This window comes from Centroberyx affinis, unplaced genomic scaffold, assembly GCF_046629955.1.
Source record: "Centroberyx affinis isolate AG114_WGS23_722 - 3 ecotype Tasmania unplaced genomic scaffold, CSIRO-AGI_Caff_v1 ptg003418l_1, whole genome shotgun sequence".
In the NCBI taxonomy this organism is placed as follows: domain Eukaryota; kingdom Metazoa; phylum Chordata; class Actinopteri; order Beryciformes; family Berycidae; genus Centroberyx; species Centroberyx affinis.
In genome coordinates this window covers 25,508-46,352 of record NW_027281395.1, presented here as the reverse complement: position 1 = coordinate 46,352, position 20,845 = coordinate 25,508, and the positions used below count along the sequence as shown (strand labels likewise).

At 42.3% G+C, this 20,845-nt stretch overlaps 1 protein-coding gene across 3 annotated transcripts; it reads right to left on the bottom strand.

The window, feature by feature from the left end:
• Positions 1-113: 113 nt before the first annotated feature.
• LOC139660896 (circadian-associated transcriptional repressor-like) lies at positions 114-13,152 on the bottom strand. 3 transcript variants are annotated; one of them, XM_071539165.1, is made up of 6 exons: positions 12,657-13,152; positions 11,159-11,642; positions 9,679-9,754; positions 7,956-8,034; positions 3,075-3,195; positions 114-1,993 (listed from the first exon to the last, which is right to left on the bottom strand). In XM_071539165.1, the coding sequence occupies exons 2-6, from the start codon at positions 11,600-11,602 to the stop codon at positions 1,544-1,546; spliced, it is 1,170 nt and encodes a 389-aa protein (XP_071395266.1). In that variant the 5' UTR covers positions 11,603-11,642; positions 12,657-13,152; the 3' UTR covers positions 114-1,543. The 3 variants fall into 3 exon arrangements, with proteins under 3 accessions (XP_071395266.1, XP_071395268.1, XP_071395267.1); XM_071539167.1 differs by having other exon boundaries at positions 114-1,990; XM_071539166.1 differs by having other exon boundaries at positions 12,908-13,152.
• Positions 13,153-20,845: the final 7,693 nt, after the last annotated feature.

Below are 20,845 nucleotides of genomic sequence, written 5' to 3'. Positions count from 1 at the left end.
GTTTTACATAATATCCATATTTATTTTGTTTTAATTTCTAAATGCCTATGCCGAGTTTCCTAAAGCATACAAAAAACACAATAAATGCTTCAAAATTGATTTGTTGCTTCTGTGCTGAGGTTTGTTGGATAACCAAAACTGTCCTGAAAAAAAGGAATGATGAAAAGTAAGCAGAACACTTCCTTTCAGAAAGCAGACATCACATTTATTTCATAAGTATAAAATATCACAAAGGCCATCTTTTGGGGGGTAAATAAATTGTGGAAAAAAAATATGTACACAAAGGAAAACTTCTCTACATCGATAAGCAGTGTGTTCACACTATCTCATAGTCTCTTTGTAGGACAATGTTGGCAAGAGCTATTGGTTGACTTAAACTGGGTGTGGCAGGAGATGTTTCTGGTCTCTATTGTCCCTCTTGGGTCCCTGTAATTGTTCTGTTTCAGGACAGCGTCATAATTAATTTGCAGGCACTGGCGCCGTTGGTGACCAAATATAATTCTTCTCATTGTAATTTGGAAGTCATGAGTCTGGAAATCGCACATCAGGCATATACAGTATATCGCTGTTATGTAAAAACCTTGTAACAAATTTAACTTGTCACTTAAATTGAGGGAGTATATGGCTCTCTACAGGTTGAGAAAATTCTACCGGTCTTGGGCTTATAAAACCCTTTCAAACCCCTTTGGATAAACTCAGAAATGCACGGCGGTCAAGCTGAAAACCTCCCGAAAATGAAAATGTTAAGAACATTTTCATTTTTCACCTGACAGCGACGATATGCTGGATGTCTTTGTGTGTTATGCGGTCAAACTATGGCATGGTATCAGCATGAGGTAGAGGAATCATTAAAAACCTAAGGAGAAGCGGATCAACAAAGTAACAGTCAAAGTATTCAGCTCTTACAGCTGTCTTTCCATAAAGTAATGTGCATTCATAGGCAGACCACCGCTGACATGTTTTCAGAAGAACTCAGACCCAGACACATTGTTCCTGCCTTAATTCCCTTTGTGTTCGCTCAGTCTTGTGTTGAGGGAATACATCTGAGTAAATGCCCTCTGCCAACATTGTTTCAACCTTTGGAGTCGTACGATGACTTCTGTCCAACTCAAACACAACCAGTGAAAGCTCAAGCTCTAGAGTTCCATGTTTGCTCACACAGGCAATCATTCTTGAACAGGCATGTCCCCAAAAACCAGCTGTCATCAAAACCGCAGTCAAATCCACTTTCTTTTTAACCGGGTGGCCTGTTTTTTTTTCACTCCACCCATCTGGGCTGACCTGACATCCGAGCGGTGTGCACGCATTAGCTGTAGATAACAAAAATTGGACTTAGATGACTTCAAAACATGCTTGTTAAGGCCCTTCAGCAACCTTTGAGCTTTTAGCTTGGCTCTGTGGGAGCCTTGCCCAGCCTGCATGATGAGGTCCTGTCCCGCCCAGGTCTGTCCTCACTGTCCCCAGATCAGCCTTTATTTTTCACCATAGTAGTTACAGCACGCACCACGTCCACACACACTGTTCTGAGTCCCGCAGTCTGCAGCTAGGACAACCAGCTCCGCTCGCTTGTGCTACCATCTCCCATAGTTCTGGGGGCGATGATGCTCTCCTTCGCCTGCAGCAGTCTTTCGAGGCAAGGGGAGCTGATCTTGAAGGGTAGGGGCCCCTGGGTGAGGCGGGGGTGTGCGCCGGGGCGGTGGAGGGGCCCGCTCTGCGAGTCGGTGCTGGAGGAGACGGCGTTGTCCTGGGTTACTTCCAGGTTACAGCGCGCGGGAGGAGGAGGAGGAGGCGGCGGCGACGACGCAGAAGCGGCGGGTCGGCCCAGCGGCGGCGGTTCAAACATCTTGAGGGAGCAGATGGGCGAGGTGTGAAGCCACTTGAGGTGGGTGGCGGAGCAGGGGCCCGCCGGCGGGACGTCAGCCGCCCTGCAGGCCGGGTCGATGTCAGAGGAGCACAGGAGCGACGGAGGTGGGGTGGCATTGGTATGATGCTGCTGGAGAAACAGAAGGGTCACATCAGCTTGTTGTGCCACATTAAATAATGTTACACCACTTTTACATGTATTTGGACACGGATTTAACCCAGCAGCGTTTCCTCAGAATGTTTTTAACACCGCCGAGGAGGTTGTTTCCCCCTCCGTCTGTCTGTTAGTGAGATATCTCAAAAAGTTGTGGCTTAAATTTGGTGGACAGATCGGCCTTTGCCCAAGGACCAGTTGATTAGATCTGGGATTTACACCATGGGACGATTTTCGGTCTTTAGCTATAACAATTATGCTGCGTTCATGTGTTGGTGGGAAAGTCCGACATCTGGCTCTTCCAAGTCGGCTGCTAAACGGCGTCGAATTCACATGCTATTTTGTCAGGAAATCAAACCCAGAAGACAAAACGATAAACGTGAACTGTCAAGGAGGCTGCAGCTAGTTGGAGAATTGTTCAGTGTTGGTGGAGGTTTGTGCTCCACCTCTAGCTTGTCTGTCAGCACGACTTCTCAAAAACTTATGAATGGATTTCAATTAAATTTGGTGGACAGATAGACCAAGGGACAAGTGATTTGATTTTGGTGGTGATCTGGCTCTGTGATTTAATGTGACAATTAATGTTTTTAACGAATTGCGAAAAAGACCTGATTCCAAATCCTAAGGGCATGTTTGCAGGGTTAATAATTTGATAATAATTTGATAGAAATGATGTCTTTGGGTGTCTTTGGGTGTGTTCAGCATTGCCTTCTAGTTCATTGGTTGGATGTGATTGTGATGACATGGTAGTTTCCAAGTGTCCCATTTATGTATCAAGGAGTCAACACATTCTTGTATGCAAGTGTGAGGCCGTCCTTCCCCTCACACTCACCCGTCCCGTCAGACTGCAGCCTGTTGTCCTTGGAAAACATGATCGACAATTCCTCAACACCATAAAAATACACTGCGATACCTTCACTACCCTCTTCCTGCATTTTGGCGGACAACTTGACATTTTTATGTCTCCCTTCTCAACACTGGAGTTAGGTTACCCTAACTGGCTGAACAAACAGCACATTACCTTTTAAGGACACAGGATTTGTTTTTATTCATTTACCTTTTGCTTCTTAGCCGGAGTGCTGTCATCTGTCTGGGTGACTGTCAGATTTGGTTTTACGTGGGGGAACCAGCTCTGAAGCATTTCTTCTATTTTCAGAATAATGCTGAGGAAGCGTTCACTAGAAGAGGAAAAAAAAACAGCAAGGTCAGTGAATGATGTGCTGCTGACAGGACAAGGTGATATCATTTGTTGTTCCAAAACCTGAGGCTGCACGCCTAAATCAGCTGCCTGTCAATGAGGACTGACATTTTAACCGGAGAGTTTTCAATGGCAGATTACAGAGAGCAAACGGCATTCAGAGACAAACCACCCAGCAGCTCAGATGGCTTAGGGATGTCTAGCCAATGGCCATTACATAAGCCTTATAAAGCCACTGCCAACACATTCAGTTCCCTGGCTTTATCTGATTGGTGGACAACATGAGATAGCACAGCGATTGAATAAATAAAAGCCTCAGAGGGAGGAAACGCAGGCTATTCTGCGTGCATCTGCATTCCTTGCCGTCTGTGTGATGTTATCTGCGCACGCCACACATCCACATACGTGCAGCATATGATGTCTGCTGAGGAGGACAAGCAGAGCATGTTCAGTTCCACATGAGAAATGTGACTGTAGTGAGCTGCTCTGCTGCTCTACACACATGCTCCGGCCCACACGTGGCAGCGGGGGAAGGCCTTCGTTCCATTCACTGGCTATAAATAGCGCAGTAAGCCCTGAAGCGGTCCGTAGTGGCCTCGCCCACTGCTCACAGCTACGAGTTGGATTTAAAACAGAACTACTGTAGCCAAGCTAACCCCCCCCCGTCTCTAGTGTGTTACGTCAGACAGAGGGGGGGGGACTGGGATTTACGACGCATTCACGTCATTTCAGAAGAAGAGAAAGAACAGGATGATCATCTTGTTGCTACAACTTGGAGGCGTTCACGTGTTTCTCGTTGGAAACGCCCACAACCAAAATAATTTATGAATTTATAATGAACCATAAATGAACTGCAGCAGACATTACTCACTTTTCGTAAGTAGGTTTGATTATATTCCTGTCAATATAACAGATAATTTGGATTTTTATTATCTTGGACTGCCATTTGCTGCCAGGTTTGCTGCATGTGTTGACACACTTAAGCAATTTGTGACGCCAAGTGGGAGATATCAGCCCCACAAAACATCCCACATGTCCTACTTGGAGTTACCACTCAAGAGTTTGACGTAAAACATTTTTTCCCAGTCGGCAGGTCGCATTTATAGTAAATCTGACACGACATGAAAGCAGCATTTGTCCCACATTTCTTGAGGAGACGCCACCTACACTGCAGTTCTCCATGTGTGGTCCAGCCCAGATGCAAATGTGCAACTGTGTCTTGTACAAATGTATAACTGTGCATTAAACACAGAGGATCATTTCATAGCCCAACATTTCAATTTTATGTGGTGTACTAAAAAACAACGGTCAAAATATGTACTCTGCTTTGTGGGAGAAGGCGAGTTGGTTTCTTGGCTAACGCAGCAGACAGCTGGCCTGCAGTTGATATCACAGCTCTCTTCCTTATGTATGGAAAATGAAGTCATGAGTTGAATGTGATAGTATATTTCCTCGTTTGTAATCTTGGCACTTAATGCTTTTGCTTGGCTGCTTTATAAAACACTTTCTAAAACACATAAATGACTTGAAGGCACTGGAGAGCGCAAACCTCCACCCGAAGGCATCATTCTGTTCACTTAAATTTAAAGTTAAATAGATTTCTTGACCCCGAAAACATCCCCTGACAATTTGGAATCAAGTCTCTATCTCAGTTTTTTCATAGTTATGGTTAAAAAACAATAATCTTCTTCCGGATCCACTAAATTCAAGGCCGATCTGTCCACCAAATTTCATGGAAATCTATTCATACGTGTTTGAGATATCTTTCTGACAGACAAACTACTATTCGTGAAAACATAACCTCTTCGGTGGAGGGTAACTGCTTCAAAAATCATGCAGCTTTAATAAAATATTACATGGTGCCTCCACTTTCATCTGTCAAACGGGCTTTGAAACAGTGCTGCAGTTCCACTGTGTGCTTTGAGTCCCATTGTTTAGAGACTTGATCAATAGGAGACGGTCTGGCCCACGGATGGACGCTTCCGTGAATCCAGTCTGGTTGCCAGGAATTCAGTCGTCTGCAGCGGCTGCATACTGTGGCGAGGAAAAATCTACCTCCAGCCATTTGCTTTTGGTTGATTGGAGTGAAAAAACAAGAAAATCATTGCCTAGTAGCCCTTACAGAGATAAAGTATAGCATAATAAATGATAAAAAAAAAAAAAAAATACTATTTTTGTTACTAATCCCTTGGACACTGATCAAATCTTGTCATGGTAACCTTCTACAGCATGAGATATCAATAATTTGCTTACAGAAGCTTTACTACCAGCAGAATATCATTTAGAAACAGTTCAAGATATCTTCAGGTTCTGAACTCATTACTTTATTTTCCCCTGTTAGTGTGTCTGTCTGTCTGTCAGCAGGATATCTCAAAAACATGAACAGATTTCCATTAAATTTGGTGGACAGATCGGCCGTGGGCCAAGGAACAATTAATTCGATTTTTAGTGGATCTGGATCTGATTTCTGCCATTGCATGACTATCATTTCTAAGCCATAGCTATGAGACTAACAGAGACAGAGACTTGATTCCCAGTCCTAAGGGCGAGTGTCAGGGTCAAGAAATCTATTTAACTTTAAGCGATAGGAATGATATCTGTGGGTGTAACAGCAAGTTGGAGAATTATTCAGCGTTGGTGGAGGTTTGCACTTTCCGAGTGCCTATGGTAATGATAACTCATTGCATGAAAAATTTGAAACAACAGTCACAATTCATGAAGTGATTATGGACGATTCATGCATTCAGATTCTGGATGTATGCACTTGCCTATTAGCATATTACTAAATGTCCTCGTAACTTTAATTGAAGGATTGGATGCTCCTCTATGGGTTGAGAAGATTCTGCGACCCTTGGGCTTATGAAACCCTTTCAAAACCTTCTGGATAAACTCAAAACTCGCCTGGCGGTCATGCTAAAAAAACAAGGCTGTTTCGTCTTAGTTCCTGAAAACTTGACATTTTGGAGAGTTTTCAGTTTTCACCCAACAGCAACGATATTTAGAAAAATGAAATGTTCAGGATACTCGGATCTTTAGAGAATTTGTTTTAATGTGAGAATTAACTGCCACATTCTGAACTTAGAGAATCATTGTATTTGCACATTATACGATGTTTATTTAGGTAGGTAAAGAAATTAATGTGCAGAAGAGTCCTAAAGACATTCACAGGAGCTTGAATTTACTGAAATTTTCCCTCAGGATGCCTAATAGTGCTTACAATTAATTCTTGCCATTTATTGTAATCAGCATGGAGTGGCCACACGACTTTACTGCATCTGGACAGTTCAGATAGAGTCAGGTAAGCTGTAAATCACAGAAAAGTGTAGTAAATTGACCTTCAAATGTTTTCCTGTGATTGTCAAGCTTCACGGGACTCATTGTACTTTTCTGCGAGCCAAACCCCGCCCATCTGGCATCAAAGGAGGCGAGAACAAGCCCTGAAAAATTATGGCCAAGCCCTACTAGACACAGTTCCATAACATCTGAGTATACAGTCCTGTTTGAAGTGGGAGGATCCTACAAGTAACTCACAGTCGTACTTTATGTCCCTGACACTCCTACAGGTCACAGAAAGTCCAGGAAGAATATACGGTGCGGGAGGGAACAAATGACGGAAATTCACTTAAAGTTTGTCTTTCTAACGATGCCAAATAAATACATATGGAGACATTTGTAAGCGTTCTGAAATTACAGTTTAAATCTATTTAGGTGGGGAATTTTTGTGTGTGAAGTTGTGTGTGTCCCATCGCATCAACTGGTGATGTTTTGGGTTTGAGTCCATCGACAAAACAGATTCTGAACATTTCCGGGGGTTTTTTCCCCCAAAGTTTGCCTGAACTGTTTTAATATACACTCACTGAGCACTTTATTAGGAACACCTTACTAATACTGGGTAGGTATCAGCTTTCAGCTCAGTGTCAACCGGCTACCAAAGTGACATCTGCCTCAGGGTTCGCTGTGTTGAATTCTGAGATGCTTTTCTGCTCTCCAGTTGTAAAGTGGTTATCTGAGTTACTGAAGCCTTTCTGTCAGGTCCAACCAGTCTGGCCGTTCTCCTCTGACCTCTCTCATCAACAAGGCGTTTCTGTCCGCAGAACCGCCGTTCACTGGATGTTTTTTTGTTTTTCGTACCATTCTGTGTAAACTCTAGAGACTGTTGTGTGTGAAAATCCCAGGAGATCAGCAGTTTCAGAAATACTCAAACCAGCTCATCTGGCACCAACAGCCACGCCACAGTCAAAGTCACTGAGATCACATTTTTTCCCCATTCTGATGTTTGATGTGAACGTTAACTGAAGCTGCTGACCTGTATCTGCATGATCTTATGCATTGCACTACTGCCACATGATTGGCTGAATGGATAATTGCATGAATAAGCAGGTGTACAGGTGTGCCTAATAAAGTGCTCGGTGAGTGTATGTTACAGTAAAAATAACACTACCTCACTGTTACATTTACATCTCATGAAACCTGTTGGTTGTTTTCTCCTTACCATTGTACAGTATATTCCCTGATAAACATCCCTGACCCTGCTCAATCAGTGATACAGCTGCTCATTTGTCATGTGACCACTGAAGTGATATGGACATGCAAAGGGTAAAAAACCCCAAAATATGATCAGAGAATGTGAAGGTAAAGAAAGAAAGGAAGATTTTTTTGGCTTGTTGTTGCCACTGCAGTGTACTGGGATGTGAGGCAGGTCAGAAAAAGAAGCTGCTGAGGTATTTCTGAGGTATTTACCCCATGTTTGGATTCTGAAGGACCCCCATTATTCTCTGGATACGGTCCATTGCAACGCTCTCCTGGAAACTGCTGAGGCCTGTGGGAGAAAAGAGAGAAATGTGTACTGAGCGAGAGGAGAGAGGAGAGGAGGCACGTGGGCTTCAGCACATGCAGTGGCTCTGAATCGAAACACGCAACCCATTACTAGCTCCTCTATATCTTTCTGATAATCAGCTCTGTTCTTTGATGCCTTGACGACACGAGGCCACACACACACACACAAAACAACAGCTTGACTCCCTTAAAGGAGAATCACAGTTACAGCCCATTTCCTTCTGTCTACACCTAGTTTACATTTCTCCCAGATTTTTTTTTCCATTTACTCATTACAAACTTTACGGTGTCAAACCTAGCTTGAAATTAACTGCTGTCCCGGCTAACAAAGACGCAAATGTCTTCTTCTGAAGGGAGTAAAAGGAGCGCTGATATCTGCAACTATGCTGACTGTGTGCAGAAACAGAGAGGAACCTGGACTGTTGGCACAAACTTAACAAAACACACCAGTGTTATCCTTCAACTTGTGGAAGGTTGAGACTGAACGTTGGAAGGTTGTTGTGCCAAAATCTGGTTACAACTTATCTTCACACATATTTCCCACTCTCATATCTGGCACCGGACCATTAGTGTACATGAAGCAGAGCAAAACAGCTCCTCTCTTAAGCCCATATCTCACAGACGGTGGGTACAACAGAGCGTCTTTGATCCGGTCTTTCATCTTTGCAACAGTCGTAGGTTAAAAGGATGCTAAATGACTCCTGAGGCCTTTGATGCTTGTTTTTCTTTTCAAGGTTGGACCACTGTAATTCGCAGTGTGCACTGAACACCTTCTGGACACTGAGATTCAATACTTTATAAATGAATTTCAATGAATTGAGAGGAAACGTTTGATTGAACTTTTTTTGAACTACTAACCAGATTAAAATGAATGAATTAATGGAGAAAACCGGTGTCATTTAGAGTTACAGCCCACTTACTGCTGTCTATGTATATTTTACATTTCTCCCAATCATTTTGTAATGCCGTGTGTAATTAGATATGTCAATCTAATTAGATTAGATTGTTTTTGCTGTTTTTAAAATATAAATATATATTTACAATACATATTGAATATTTCCAACTATGCTGACTGTGTGCAGACACCACCAGGAATAATGGAAAGGAGAGGGGCATCCTGCATGGCACAAACTTAAAAAAAAAAGCACCGGTATTATCCTTTAAATTTACGATGAAGTGGCATTTTGAGAACATCTTGCTTCTGGAATTCGATGTATTTCCAGGTGAAACAGGATGTTGGGGCGGCACTTAACTTAATACAACATTTTGCAGCAAGGAAAAGTAATGAGATTTTGATAGAAAAATAATATTTTTTTAGCATGTTTTGTTAAATAGGCGTGTATTATGAAATGCAAAACGATAAATTGTTTTTAATTTCAATGTGACTTTAATTACAAAAATGTGTGTGAGTCTTCCAGTGAAATGATCTTAATTGCTCCGCTTTGCGTCAACCATCCTCACACAGCTCACCTCACACTGCCTATCTTTAGCAGTGTGATGTGTGCAGAGCGGCTGGTGACACGCCGCCGCTCAGCAGCCCGTCTGTGCTGCTATTACTGGCGCTCAAGAGGCAGGCGGAGCGGTGGAGCGAGGGGATTGGAAAGCTGGGATTAGAAGCCACACTTACGTTCGGAGTACCTCCCCGACCTCAGGCCTCGCAGGATGGACGACAGCGGCTGGACGTAGCACTGCAGCTCCACGCACTGTGTGGGACAGGTAATCCGGTTAGTTAGCCATTCACGGTATCGGTGCCGCACGACGTAAAGTGCTTTCAAATAGCCACTTAAGCACACCCGTCCATAGCAGAGCGTTGCTTATTGCAGCCCTAGAACTGGGCACCTAAGTCACATAATCAGCCAGACGTCAGTTAATTGAATAATGAGTATGACAAGTGTGTGGGAGAAAACCCTTGAAGAGCCCTTGTAGCCCAGTAGCGTGTATTGCTGCGAATTAATTACACATGAAAGTATGCTGAATTTCTCAATTTTCCACTGACTTATTGATTTACGTCTAAGTGACTGATTACCCATTTGCACCCACTCCCACTAGGTGACATTAGCTCCATGTTAACATTGAAAGTAAATGCCCACAGGCCCTTCAATAAGAGGTTCCCATTAACAGCTGACAGATGCTAATGGAGAAACTGATAGCAATCAACAACTTCACGCACGGCTGGCCAAGCTGTCGCTCTGTGGCGTTCATCCATGAGTCTCACTCTGCAAAGCTGCAACCAGGTGGCAGGGCGATACATGAGACCCGGCAGCATGAAACTACCTGGAAAATCCACCTCCAGACCCTCTGACACTGTTATATCATCAATCTGTGATGTTCAGCGCATTCCAGGAGTTATTTTGTGTTGAAGTGTTGTCATTTACTTTTTTGGTGAACCCACTCTCCCTCAACCTGCCTTGTCTACTTCTACTGCAGTTACTGATTTCCTACAATTCCCAGAATGCCTTTTGACAACTCCCAGAAAACGGGTGTGAACTTGTTGCATTCAGCTGAGGGTTTTACATGCAGATGGACAGAGTGAGAGTGATAGCATCGTAAAAGAAAGACAAGAAGTCTTGTGGCTGCATTGCATTCTGGTCTATTTTCTGGTTTCTCTCCTCTTCTGTGATGGATTTCTCCCTGTATGATTGTTGAACATCTCTTGGTGCAAAATGGCGGCTCTAGAGAGACGCCCTCGCTCTTTGATTCTGAGGGACTGACACCAAAACCTGACGTTTACCGCTGATGTTTTATATCGCTGAAACATTTTCACTCCACTGTAGCTGCTGGAAATATCTGGATGTGATGTCACATCTTCTACGTTTGGCCAGTTATGCACAGGTATAAGAGAAACACACCGAACAACAAAATGGACCCAGAAATGCAAGTTAATAACAGCTGATTTCTAACAGTGTTTAAGTGTTTTAGGGTGGATTTTTCTTTTAACACCATAGTTATAGTGATGTGAAGGACATGGACCCTCACTGAAGTGAAAAGTTAGTTTCTCACCCCCCTCTGTGTGTGTGTGTGTGTGTGTGTGTGTGTTTGCATGTGTCCACAGTACATGGATCAGAAAATGGGTTCAGAAGGAGGCATTGTAAGAGAAAACCCCTCACCTTTTGCGAAAACAGTTCTTTCTCAGTCTCTGGTTTGGGCTTTTCACAGAGTCTCTCAAAACCAGGACTGTGTGCTCTCTTCCTCATCTGATGATGTTTTGCGGTAACTGCGCCTTCTGAAGAAGTCCAGCAGGCCCAGGAAGGTTTCTGCTGGCCAACATAGGTAAATCCCTGAACTGGAGTGGCTGACGGAGGGTCCAGGGGGGGGCGAGGGTCAGCGGCGCCGCCCCCACAGCGGCCTCCATCTTTACAGTCACAGCCATCATCCCTCCTTTGAGTCGGCGCAGAGCGGATGCGGTTTGCAGGAGATTCCCTTAAGGACGTGGTGGACGACGGCGGCGGTTGTGCCTCCGTGTGTTGAGGACTTAATCCGTTTGGACTATCATAGTCCTCCTCATCGCTGGCGAGCCAGTCAATGGAGTAATCCGAGTCCGAGGTCGACATGATGAACCTAGACTCCTAGCCAGCAGAGAGCATCGCGGACCTGGAAACCAAAACACAGCAAACACACGTCATTTTAAAGAGCTTGCCAGAAACGTACTGAGAAATCTGCCATTTTTCATGTGTGGATATTCAGCTGACTTGTAGGCCTAATATTTTAAATACACTCCACCTATAAATATGTATTATTGTGTAACATAATTTCTGTGTATTTGAATAGTCATCAAAACACCTGCTTGTTAGATTTACAACTGTAATTTTTTCCACAAACCACATTTCAACCAATATGCATTAAGAATCCGTTGCCACCATCTGGACAAAGACTGAGTCTAACCCATGGATAAACACATTAGACAGCTATATACTCATGGCTCTGTCAGTAATTATGCTCAGCATCATGGTGTTCAGTCACAGGCTTGGGGAACTGGCAGATGAATTAGCAAATTGTTAGAAGAGATGACAAGGAGCAATTCATGCTCTCATGGTTGAGCAATGACGACAGAATTCAAACCATTACATTACATTTTATTTATTTCTAGGTTTAATGTGGGCTACAGTGTAAAAGGCAGTCATTTGGGTAAAGCTGCAGTGTTATCCGGCATATCAGTGTCTATTGTAGTCTGTTTAGTCAGAACAGAGCCCTAAAATGACTGAATAAACAAGACAATAGATTAAATAACCCTGCTCAGCCTCCACCAAATGGGCAGGTCGTCCAACATTATGTAAGAAAAAAAAATCCAAACACATGGACTTGTTTCCCTTCGCCTGCCAGTTCACATGCACACAGAGTGCTGATACAAGTGAGAAGGCCTGTAAATACAAATATCCAACTTCACCTGTCCCGATATATAACCAATCGAAAAACCCATAAAGAGGTTTATATATATACATAGCCTATGTGACACCAGAGGGACTGGAAGCCGTTTGCTGAAATGCAACGACACAGCAAAAAATAAAAAAATAAAATGCGGGGAACTGCGGGAACTTAATTGCTACAATTTTACCACCCAATACAATACAATACACAGTATCTAAATCGTAGCACATAGGGAATTACCTGATCCGATCCGTCTCGTATGTAGGCTACAGTACAGTACAGTACAGTGGAAAGCTGTTTTAAATCACAAATATCATCTCCAAAATCCTACAGTCGTCTTTGCGCAGCCTCCTCTCTATGGCCCGATATTCTCATAATAATCCAGGTGAGTTTGACGAAAGAGAAAAAAAATACATATAACAAAAATGTATCTAAATGTGTCAGAAATAGCAGCACCGACCCGTCAGCTCCGCGCCCATCACTTAGCCTACCAGAAGTGAACAGTGTGTTTCCCGTCCGGCTCGGTGAGTTGAGGACATCCAGCCGTGCCGAGCTGAGCTGAGCTGACTGATGGAGTGAAACCATGAAACCAGAGCAGGCATCCTATCCAGCCCATGATCCAGCCCGTGCAGCCTCTCCTAGGGCAACGTGTCTGAGAGGGGCGGGTAGAAACACACTGGCCTCTCCGATTTGTGCTCTCACTACCATATCTGACAAATAGACACCGCGATAGAGGCCAGCGTGAGGCGATAGGCAAGGAGGAAACGGGGCTTACATATTTAGATCAAATGGAAATTATGGGGGGAAAAAAAAAATGAAAAAAACACGTGGTCACGCGGAAGAGCTACATGAAACAATGGAGCGCGTTACCGCCTGTCTCCTTTACTCCAGTCCAATTAAACACTCCCAATTGGATCACAGGGTCACCTCGCGGCACGTGACGGCCGAAAAAACTCATTAATGTGCACTAACGGACTTTCAGGAAATGTTCCGTTTCAGACAGGAGGGGCAAACTGCTAGGCAATGATTAATGTTATGAAATGTGCTATTTTTTTCCAGACATGCTCATAGGAATCCCGTGGCTACAATAATCACCTATATTTAAATTTAAAAGGATATAGACCTACACATCACAGCAAGACTATTAAGTCCCTATAGGACTATTATAGGAATACTATAGGGGTATTATAGTGATACATACAAGTTCCTATAGCATTGTTATAGCTGTATTATAGGTGTAGGATATAGTGATACCTGTAAATCCCATTGGATTATTATAGGAATATTAATGTGCTACCTACAAGTTCCTATAGGATTATTATAGGAATATTATTGCCATATTATGGTGATAAGTCCCTATAGGAATATTATAGCTAACATAGGAATAGGGATAGTGATAGCTATAAGCTCCTATAAGACTATCATAGCAATATCATAGGTATATCATATCAGGAATTTCATTGCATAGTGACATCAAAAAGGCAAAACGATGGCTGACAGGCTAACATTATACCCAAACTCTCCAAAACCAGTGTGGGGAAATGTGTCACATCATGCAACCAGCTTTCATTAGCTGGCTTAACCAGTTAGCATTTTAGTGGTTTCAGCACTAAAGGCATTCATTTTGTTGAGAACCACACTTGCAACTGTTTCTCATGAAAATGACTACACCAACTTCTCCTTTTGTTTGGATTGGTTTTAGCGGTTTCATTGTTGTTGCTGGTGGTATTTGTATTTAGTCCCTGTGCTACTTTACTGTCTTCACCATGCTCCTTTATTGTTTTACTGTCTTTTGCTTTTATTATGTCTTCTGTTGCCTTCTGTGAACTGCTAGCCTTCTTGGCTTGTTGCCCTGTTTTTTTCCATTCCCCATCAAGAGAACTTGTCCTTAACTGACTCGCCTGGTTAAATAAAGGCCCAGTAAAATTTTGAATGGTCACTTGGTTGCTGTCAGGTGAAAACCTCTTATCTCCAATATGTCAACTTTTCAAGAGCTGAGAAAAGCAGCAGCCTCGAGTTTATCCAAAGGGATTTTTTTTAAGAGATTTATGGTAGATGCAGTCCTCCAAAACATGAAAATCACTAGAATGTGAGTTATGAGGTTTTCACAGACAGCAGCGATTTGTCAAATACAATGACAAAATATGGGATACAGGGCAAGACAAAGATATATTTGTTGTCTGAACACAGGGAAAGTCATGACAGCTTCAGTAGGAAGAGACTGATGAATTTTATCATTGGCGTTAATGAGGGAGTCTCCTTCTGTGATGTCTGCCCTCCTTCTCCCTGGTCCGTCCTTCCCCTCGGTTCCTCTCTACACTCATACCGCTGTGAGCTTCAGTCCGCAGCACACTGGGCAGGTCTGTTGTCCACTACACTACCGGCACATAGCATGCTCCCTCTGCCCCGGCGATGACTTGCACTTCCACTCAGCTTAGGACCACAGAAACCACAATTGTTCAAGCGTGTCATATCCTGTTAGCGATAACATTATACTGGATAAGAGGGGAAGAAAGGAAATCTTGATCCTTTTGCACATATTTTCCAACAATGGCCCTTTACATCGAGCCATTCACTGAGGCATAATAAACAATGGGTTCAGTTTTAGGGGGGTGATTTTAGGGGTCTGTACACTCTCGAGCGTGGAGAATATTCACTTGTGTGTGCATTGAATCCACACTGTGTCCACAAAGAGCAGGACATCTGTCTACTGTCTATACACTGTGTGTGGAAATAGAAACATATGGGATCTTACAAATGGCATGTCAAGAGGATTTCTCGCTGAGTCAAAGGCTTTCATCCAACTGTCAGCCTCAGCGTTTGTCCCAGCACATATCTGGCTGCTGCTGAGTCGTCTGATGAGTCACGGAAAACATGCGACCATATGTGTTTCTCATTTTTACTGTCATGCATAAAGTCTATCGCTGATGGCGCTGATGGGGTTGAGCGTATTGTTATTCACATTTCCCCATGCGTGACTACATATATAGTTCATTGAGTCTAGAGTCTAGAGTGTTCAATTGCTGTGGGGTTTTGAAAGCCGATACTGATATTTTTCAATATGTTTTGAGTTTCTATTTTTCAATAATGAAAGATGATTCAATATGTTTGCATTTTTCCAGGTTCATGCCAAAAAAATACAAATATTCAGTGTTTCACCCAGAATGTTATGCTTTGTCAGTGTGGAAAAGCCTCTGAAACAGCATTCAGACCATCATGGGACACTAAAACTCTCCATTGAAACCCAGACAAATGAAATTATTTTATTGTTAGCAGCTCTTTAAGGCTGAAACTCTGGGATACATTACTGCCTTTAAATGAAGAAATGATTTACAAAAACATTATTGAACAATTAAAGAATAAAAGGAAGGTCAGGTAGGAACCTCCATCATATCAGCAGGGGACAACATGACTGGCCCATGTCTAATATTTAATAAAAGCCAATATCGGCCTGATATATCAACAAACCGATACATTGGTCTAACCCTATTCTAGTGTGTGCGTGTGTTGGGTGAAATACCCAAACCACATAATCCCATTCATCCGTAATGAAAAGGGATTTCAACCGCTGCCCTCCTGCAGCGCCTGGCAGATCAGAAGGTAGTGATTGATGCTTTGTCGGGTCTAATGATCCGCACTAAGCGAAGCCGTGTGTGAGCTTAACCCCCGGGTGCAAGAAACACCGAACACACATTAGCGTGCATGTGTCTTTCATAGCCGTGTTCTGCCTCATCAGTAGCCATTCTCAGCTCCATGAAGCCCTGCGGGTTAGGTCGGCTTTACCTATGTGTGTGTGTGTGTGTGTGTGTGTGTGTGTGTGTGACGTGATGACAGTAACATGAGAGGACGCATTGACAACGGCTGCTTTGAGAAGGGTTTTAATCTGTGGAGACAATGGTGGGGGTTCGTGACCTGCTGGAGTGGCTGTTGATGTACTCCAACTGACGCAGGACAACATTATCACCTGAATGTTGTTTTAGGTTTGAAACACAAGCGTCTGGTTTCACTGGCAGAAGAGAGTCAATCAAAACAGCATGCAGGCTAAACACCAAGTTCTCTGAAACACCAAACTAACTTTACCCATGGACGCCATCAAAACACTAAAAGATTACTTTAGCAGTAACAATCAGAAATAGAAGAATATATCCCTGTTGTATGTCCAAAATGTCAACTTTTCAGGAATTAAGAAAAGCAGCCTTTTGAGTTTATCTAATTGGCTTTAAAAAGCTTTCATAAACCCAAGGGTTGTAGAATTTTCTCATCCCATAGAGGAGCGTGTAATCCTTCAATTAAAGTAAAAACATGAAAATAACCAAAATTGGAGCTATGATGAGGTTTTAACCAGACAGCTCTGAAACCCGTCAGAGGTTGAGATCTCTTACCCATAGTCGAGTGCACTTTTCCTGCTGAAGAGTCAACGTCCTGGAAATGTGTTGCTCTTTATTTCTAGTTACATGACACTCTTGACATTCGATCTATTAGTCAAAGTCTGCTTGTACACGGGAACAAGCGAGACAGTGAGAAGTGTCACTGATTGCTACTTGTCAGAACACTGAGTTCGTGTGAAGTCTGTATCAGCATTTGGTTTCAAGTTTGTGTATGAACTGGAAAAAGGTTAGAGCAATCTGTCCAGAGCAGAACAGAACATGGACAGTTTGTCAACAAGTTGTATAACATATGATCTTTCATTATCTCTCCTTTCTAACCAAATCATACCTGGTTGTAGTAGTAGTAATAATAGCAGTAGCCTAGTAGTAGAAAAAGTAGTAGTAATAGTACTAGTAATAGCAGTAGTAATAGTAGTGGTAGTAGTAGAAGCAATAGTACTAATAGTATAGTATAGCAGTAGTATTAGTATTAGCAGTAGCAGTAGTAGTATTAGTAGTAGTAATAGTAGTAGCCTACAGTAGTATAGCAGTAGTATTAGCAGTAGTAGCATTAGTATTAGCAATAGCAGTAGTAGTGATACTAGTAATAGTAGTACAGTAGTATATAGTATTAGCAGTAGCAGTAGTATTAGCATAAGTATTAATATTAATAGTAGTAGTAGTAGCAGTAGTAGGCTACTAGCAGTAGTGATAGTAGTAATGGTAGTACAGTAGTATAGGAGTAGTATTGGCAGTAGTAGTAACAATAGGACAATAGGCTATTATCAGTAGTAGTAGTAGTAGCAGTATATTATTAGTAGTGACAGTAGTAGTAGTAGTATTAGCAGTAGTAGTAGTAGTAGCAGTAATATTATCAGTAGTGATATTAGTAGTAGTGATAGGAGTGACAGTAGTACAGTAGTAGTAGTAGTATTAGCAGTAGTAGTAGTAGTAGCAGTAATATTATCAGTAGTGATATTAGTAGTAGTGATAGTAGTACAGTAGTAGTAGTAGTAGTATTAGCAGTAGGTCTAGTAGTAGCAGTAGTATTAGCAGTAGTGATAGTAGTATTAGCCCTGGCAGAGGTACAGTAGTGTGTTGTGTCAGTGCGGTCTGGGACAGCAGAGCACTGTTCCACCCAGCTGGAGGCGGAGCTTCCCTCCTGTCTCCTCCCCCTCTCCTCCTGGTCATGGAGTCACATGTCGAGCGCCCTGCCCTTCTGCCCAGACGCTTCACATGGGCCAGACTGCTGCAAATCACTTGAATCTTTAATGTCTGTGGGTTTCGTATCTGAGAGGTTCTGTGTGAGTGTGTGTACGTGCGTGTGTGTGTGTGTACGTGTGTTTGTCTATGTTTTACTGCAGGCCTTTACTTCGAACATGTGACTCCAGATATATTTCGACACAGTTACATAACTTCTCGTTCCCTGCCCTCCCTCCCCTCCCTCCCCCCTCCCTCCCAGACTCTGAGTGGCACATGATGCCAAGAACAGTAAATGTCCACATATGACATGATCTTCAAGAGATCTGGTTGCATAATTTCAGGGTTGGCTGAAAGGGTGTTTTGCCTGTTGGTGGCAAGGCTTCACTATACAATGAACCTTGTGGGTGTTTTTTTTTTGCTTCACAGTTTACATTTTGCCAATAATCAAATTATGACCCCTTTGAAGAGTAACTGTTTTAATTATGATTCATTCAATAACAGGCATGATACAGCAGGGTACGTGTCTGTGGTTTGTTTGAAACTCCAAAGGCAGTCAGTTCAAAGTATCTAGGTGTGTTGATCCCATAAAATTGTGACCTTTCAAAGTCAATAAATCAGTCACAAAGACAAAGACAGGCCTGGGGGGTTTGGTGGATGATGAATACAGGCTTCAAACACAGACATTTTAACAATAATTTACCACTTTTTGCTGCTTAAATCTCTTTCCTTTCGTGCTTTCCTTTTGAAGATAGTAGCCTATCACTTCAAAGTCATGAGAATGATAGATTTACCAACTAATATTTCATATCATATGTGGCTATATGAGGCTAAACTTGGTTTGCATAATGGATCTTTCCATGACTGTTGCCCTCCCTATGGTATATTAATGAATTATTTATGCATGATGGAATCAAAATTGATCGTAAAAAGAGCTGTGATCATTATTGTAAATGGCCGGTGTTATGCTGAAAGCGGTCCGTGGTTTCCTGGGAGTTTCCTGGGAGTGAAGCTCATTATTTCCTTTTGAGACACTCCACCTTCCTTCCTGTATCATTAACAGTGTTTCATTTAGGGCAGAAAGCAGTGATGCATCCTTAATTTTGAATTGTTAAGAAAATTACAAAGCACACCACAGCAGACCCAGTAAATGATATAGACACTCAAGCAACACTCCTAACATTTCCATCAGCTTAAATTCAACAATGACTGATTGACATCACCAGCATTCCTGTTCCTGGTCCAGTCATGTGTTTCTATTTACAGAAAACATTTAGTCACCCCAGTGAGTAGCTAAGCATCTCTTTTCTACCTTGACCCTGATTTAGGACTCGACGTTAGGTCACATTAAAGCAAACACTTAGAAAGATAGATCCCAATTACATTTGAATAAGCATTGGACGGATTTCCAGAACCCAAGTACGTGATAAAAATAAACCTCTTGTCCAAACCCTGTTTCCACTGATCCTGCATTTGTTTTGTGTTCGATGGTTTCTGCTCCAGCCTGACAAGGACAGATGGTAAGAGCAGCTAAGAGCGAGTTCACACTGACCACAACCAGAACCGCTCCGCAAATACATCCTGAAGCCACTTCAGGCCACAGTTGTCGCCACGACAACTGTGGCTTCAGATCACCAGTGTTGGGGAGTAGTGAACTACATGTAATTAAACTAGTAGTTTAACTACATTTTGCAGTAGCTTGCTAGTAGTTCAACTACATTCATATTTGCATAGTGATTCAAGTAGTTAAATTACTTTTTTGCCATTTTTTGTGTAGTTAACTACTGAAACTACAAACAATTTTGGGCCATAAAAGGAAAGGAATGATTTTTTTTTTTTATTTTACCATTACTGTAATTGAACCCCCTTTGACCAGCTTTCAAGTAACTAAGTAAGAATTATCAATACTATGGCACATTATGGCGGGTGGTGCAAAAATGTGCCATAGAATTGATAATTCTTACTTGGTTACTTTCTACTATAATTATTGTGTACATTACTTTTTACTTATTGTGAGAATCTATGTTTAGAATTTGCGGGAGCAAATGGCAATAAATGATTATTGCTCTTTATTAACAAATATTCAGAGAAGTTGTTGCATGCTGTTTTAGAAGTTACCTGGCTAACTGAGTAATCCTGCTTGCTGCAATACCCCCACCTGGACTGTAGTTTCTGGAAGGCAGGTGTCTGACTGATGGACACTGTATACAAAACCAAAGCTGACATTCCTTGCACTTTCCCATGAATAGTGGGGTATTTTATTTTTTGGTTTATGTATGACCTGTGAACAAGTGGGCACTTTTTGCAATGAACTCAATTGAGTGGCATTTTTTGCTGGCATGTGACTTTTTTGTATTATATTTTGTTATAAGTTCGTATCACATGTACATTGTCAATTTGATCTTTTTTTTTTACAAAGTAGCTTTAGTTAACCAAACTAGATTTCTCCCTAGGGAAGCTTTGCTGTAGTTCAACTACCTCCAGTGTGAAGTAATTGGTAGCTTGCAAACCTATGCTTTCAAAGTAGCTTCCCCAACACTGCAGATCACATACGTTGACTGCTAAGGCCTCGGCAGCTGATGGGAAGTCTCAACGCCATGCTGACCCCCTTTCTGTTTCATACAGAGGAGCAGTAGTTGACAAATGGCATGTTGTTCAGTCTTTTTTTCAAACGCGGTCATTTTTGGAGGAAATTTACATTTACGTATATTATGGAATGCAGGTGTTCACTAAAGGTTTAAAATGCTCTACCATTTTTTGCCATTCTGTAATGATACCACACATAAAGTGTCCTGCAGTGTGACATATAAAGATAAGTCAGCTACCCACATACAGATGGACAGTATGGATCATTTGACCCCT

Excerpts from the sequence above, each read along its gene's own strand:
- LOC139660896 (XM_071539165.1), bottom strand. The coding sequence starts at position 11,602 with ATGTCGACCTCGGACTCGGATTACTCCATTGACTGGCTCGCCAGCGAT. Across the intron at positions 8,035-9,678 it reads GTCGGGGAGGTACTCCGAAC|GCCTCAGCAGTTTCCAGGAG; the intron begins GTAAGTGTGGCT and ends TTTCTCCCACAG. Across the intron at positions 3,196-7,955 it reads CTTCAGAATCCAAACATGGG|TGAACGCTTCCTCAGCATTA; the intron begins GTAAATACCTCA and ends TTCCTCTTCTAG.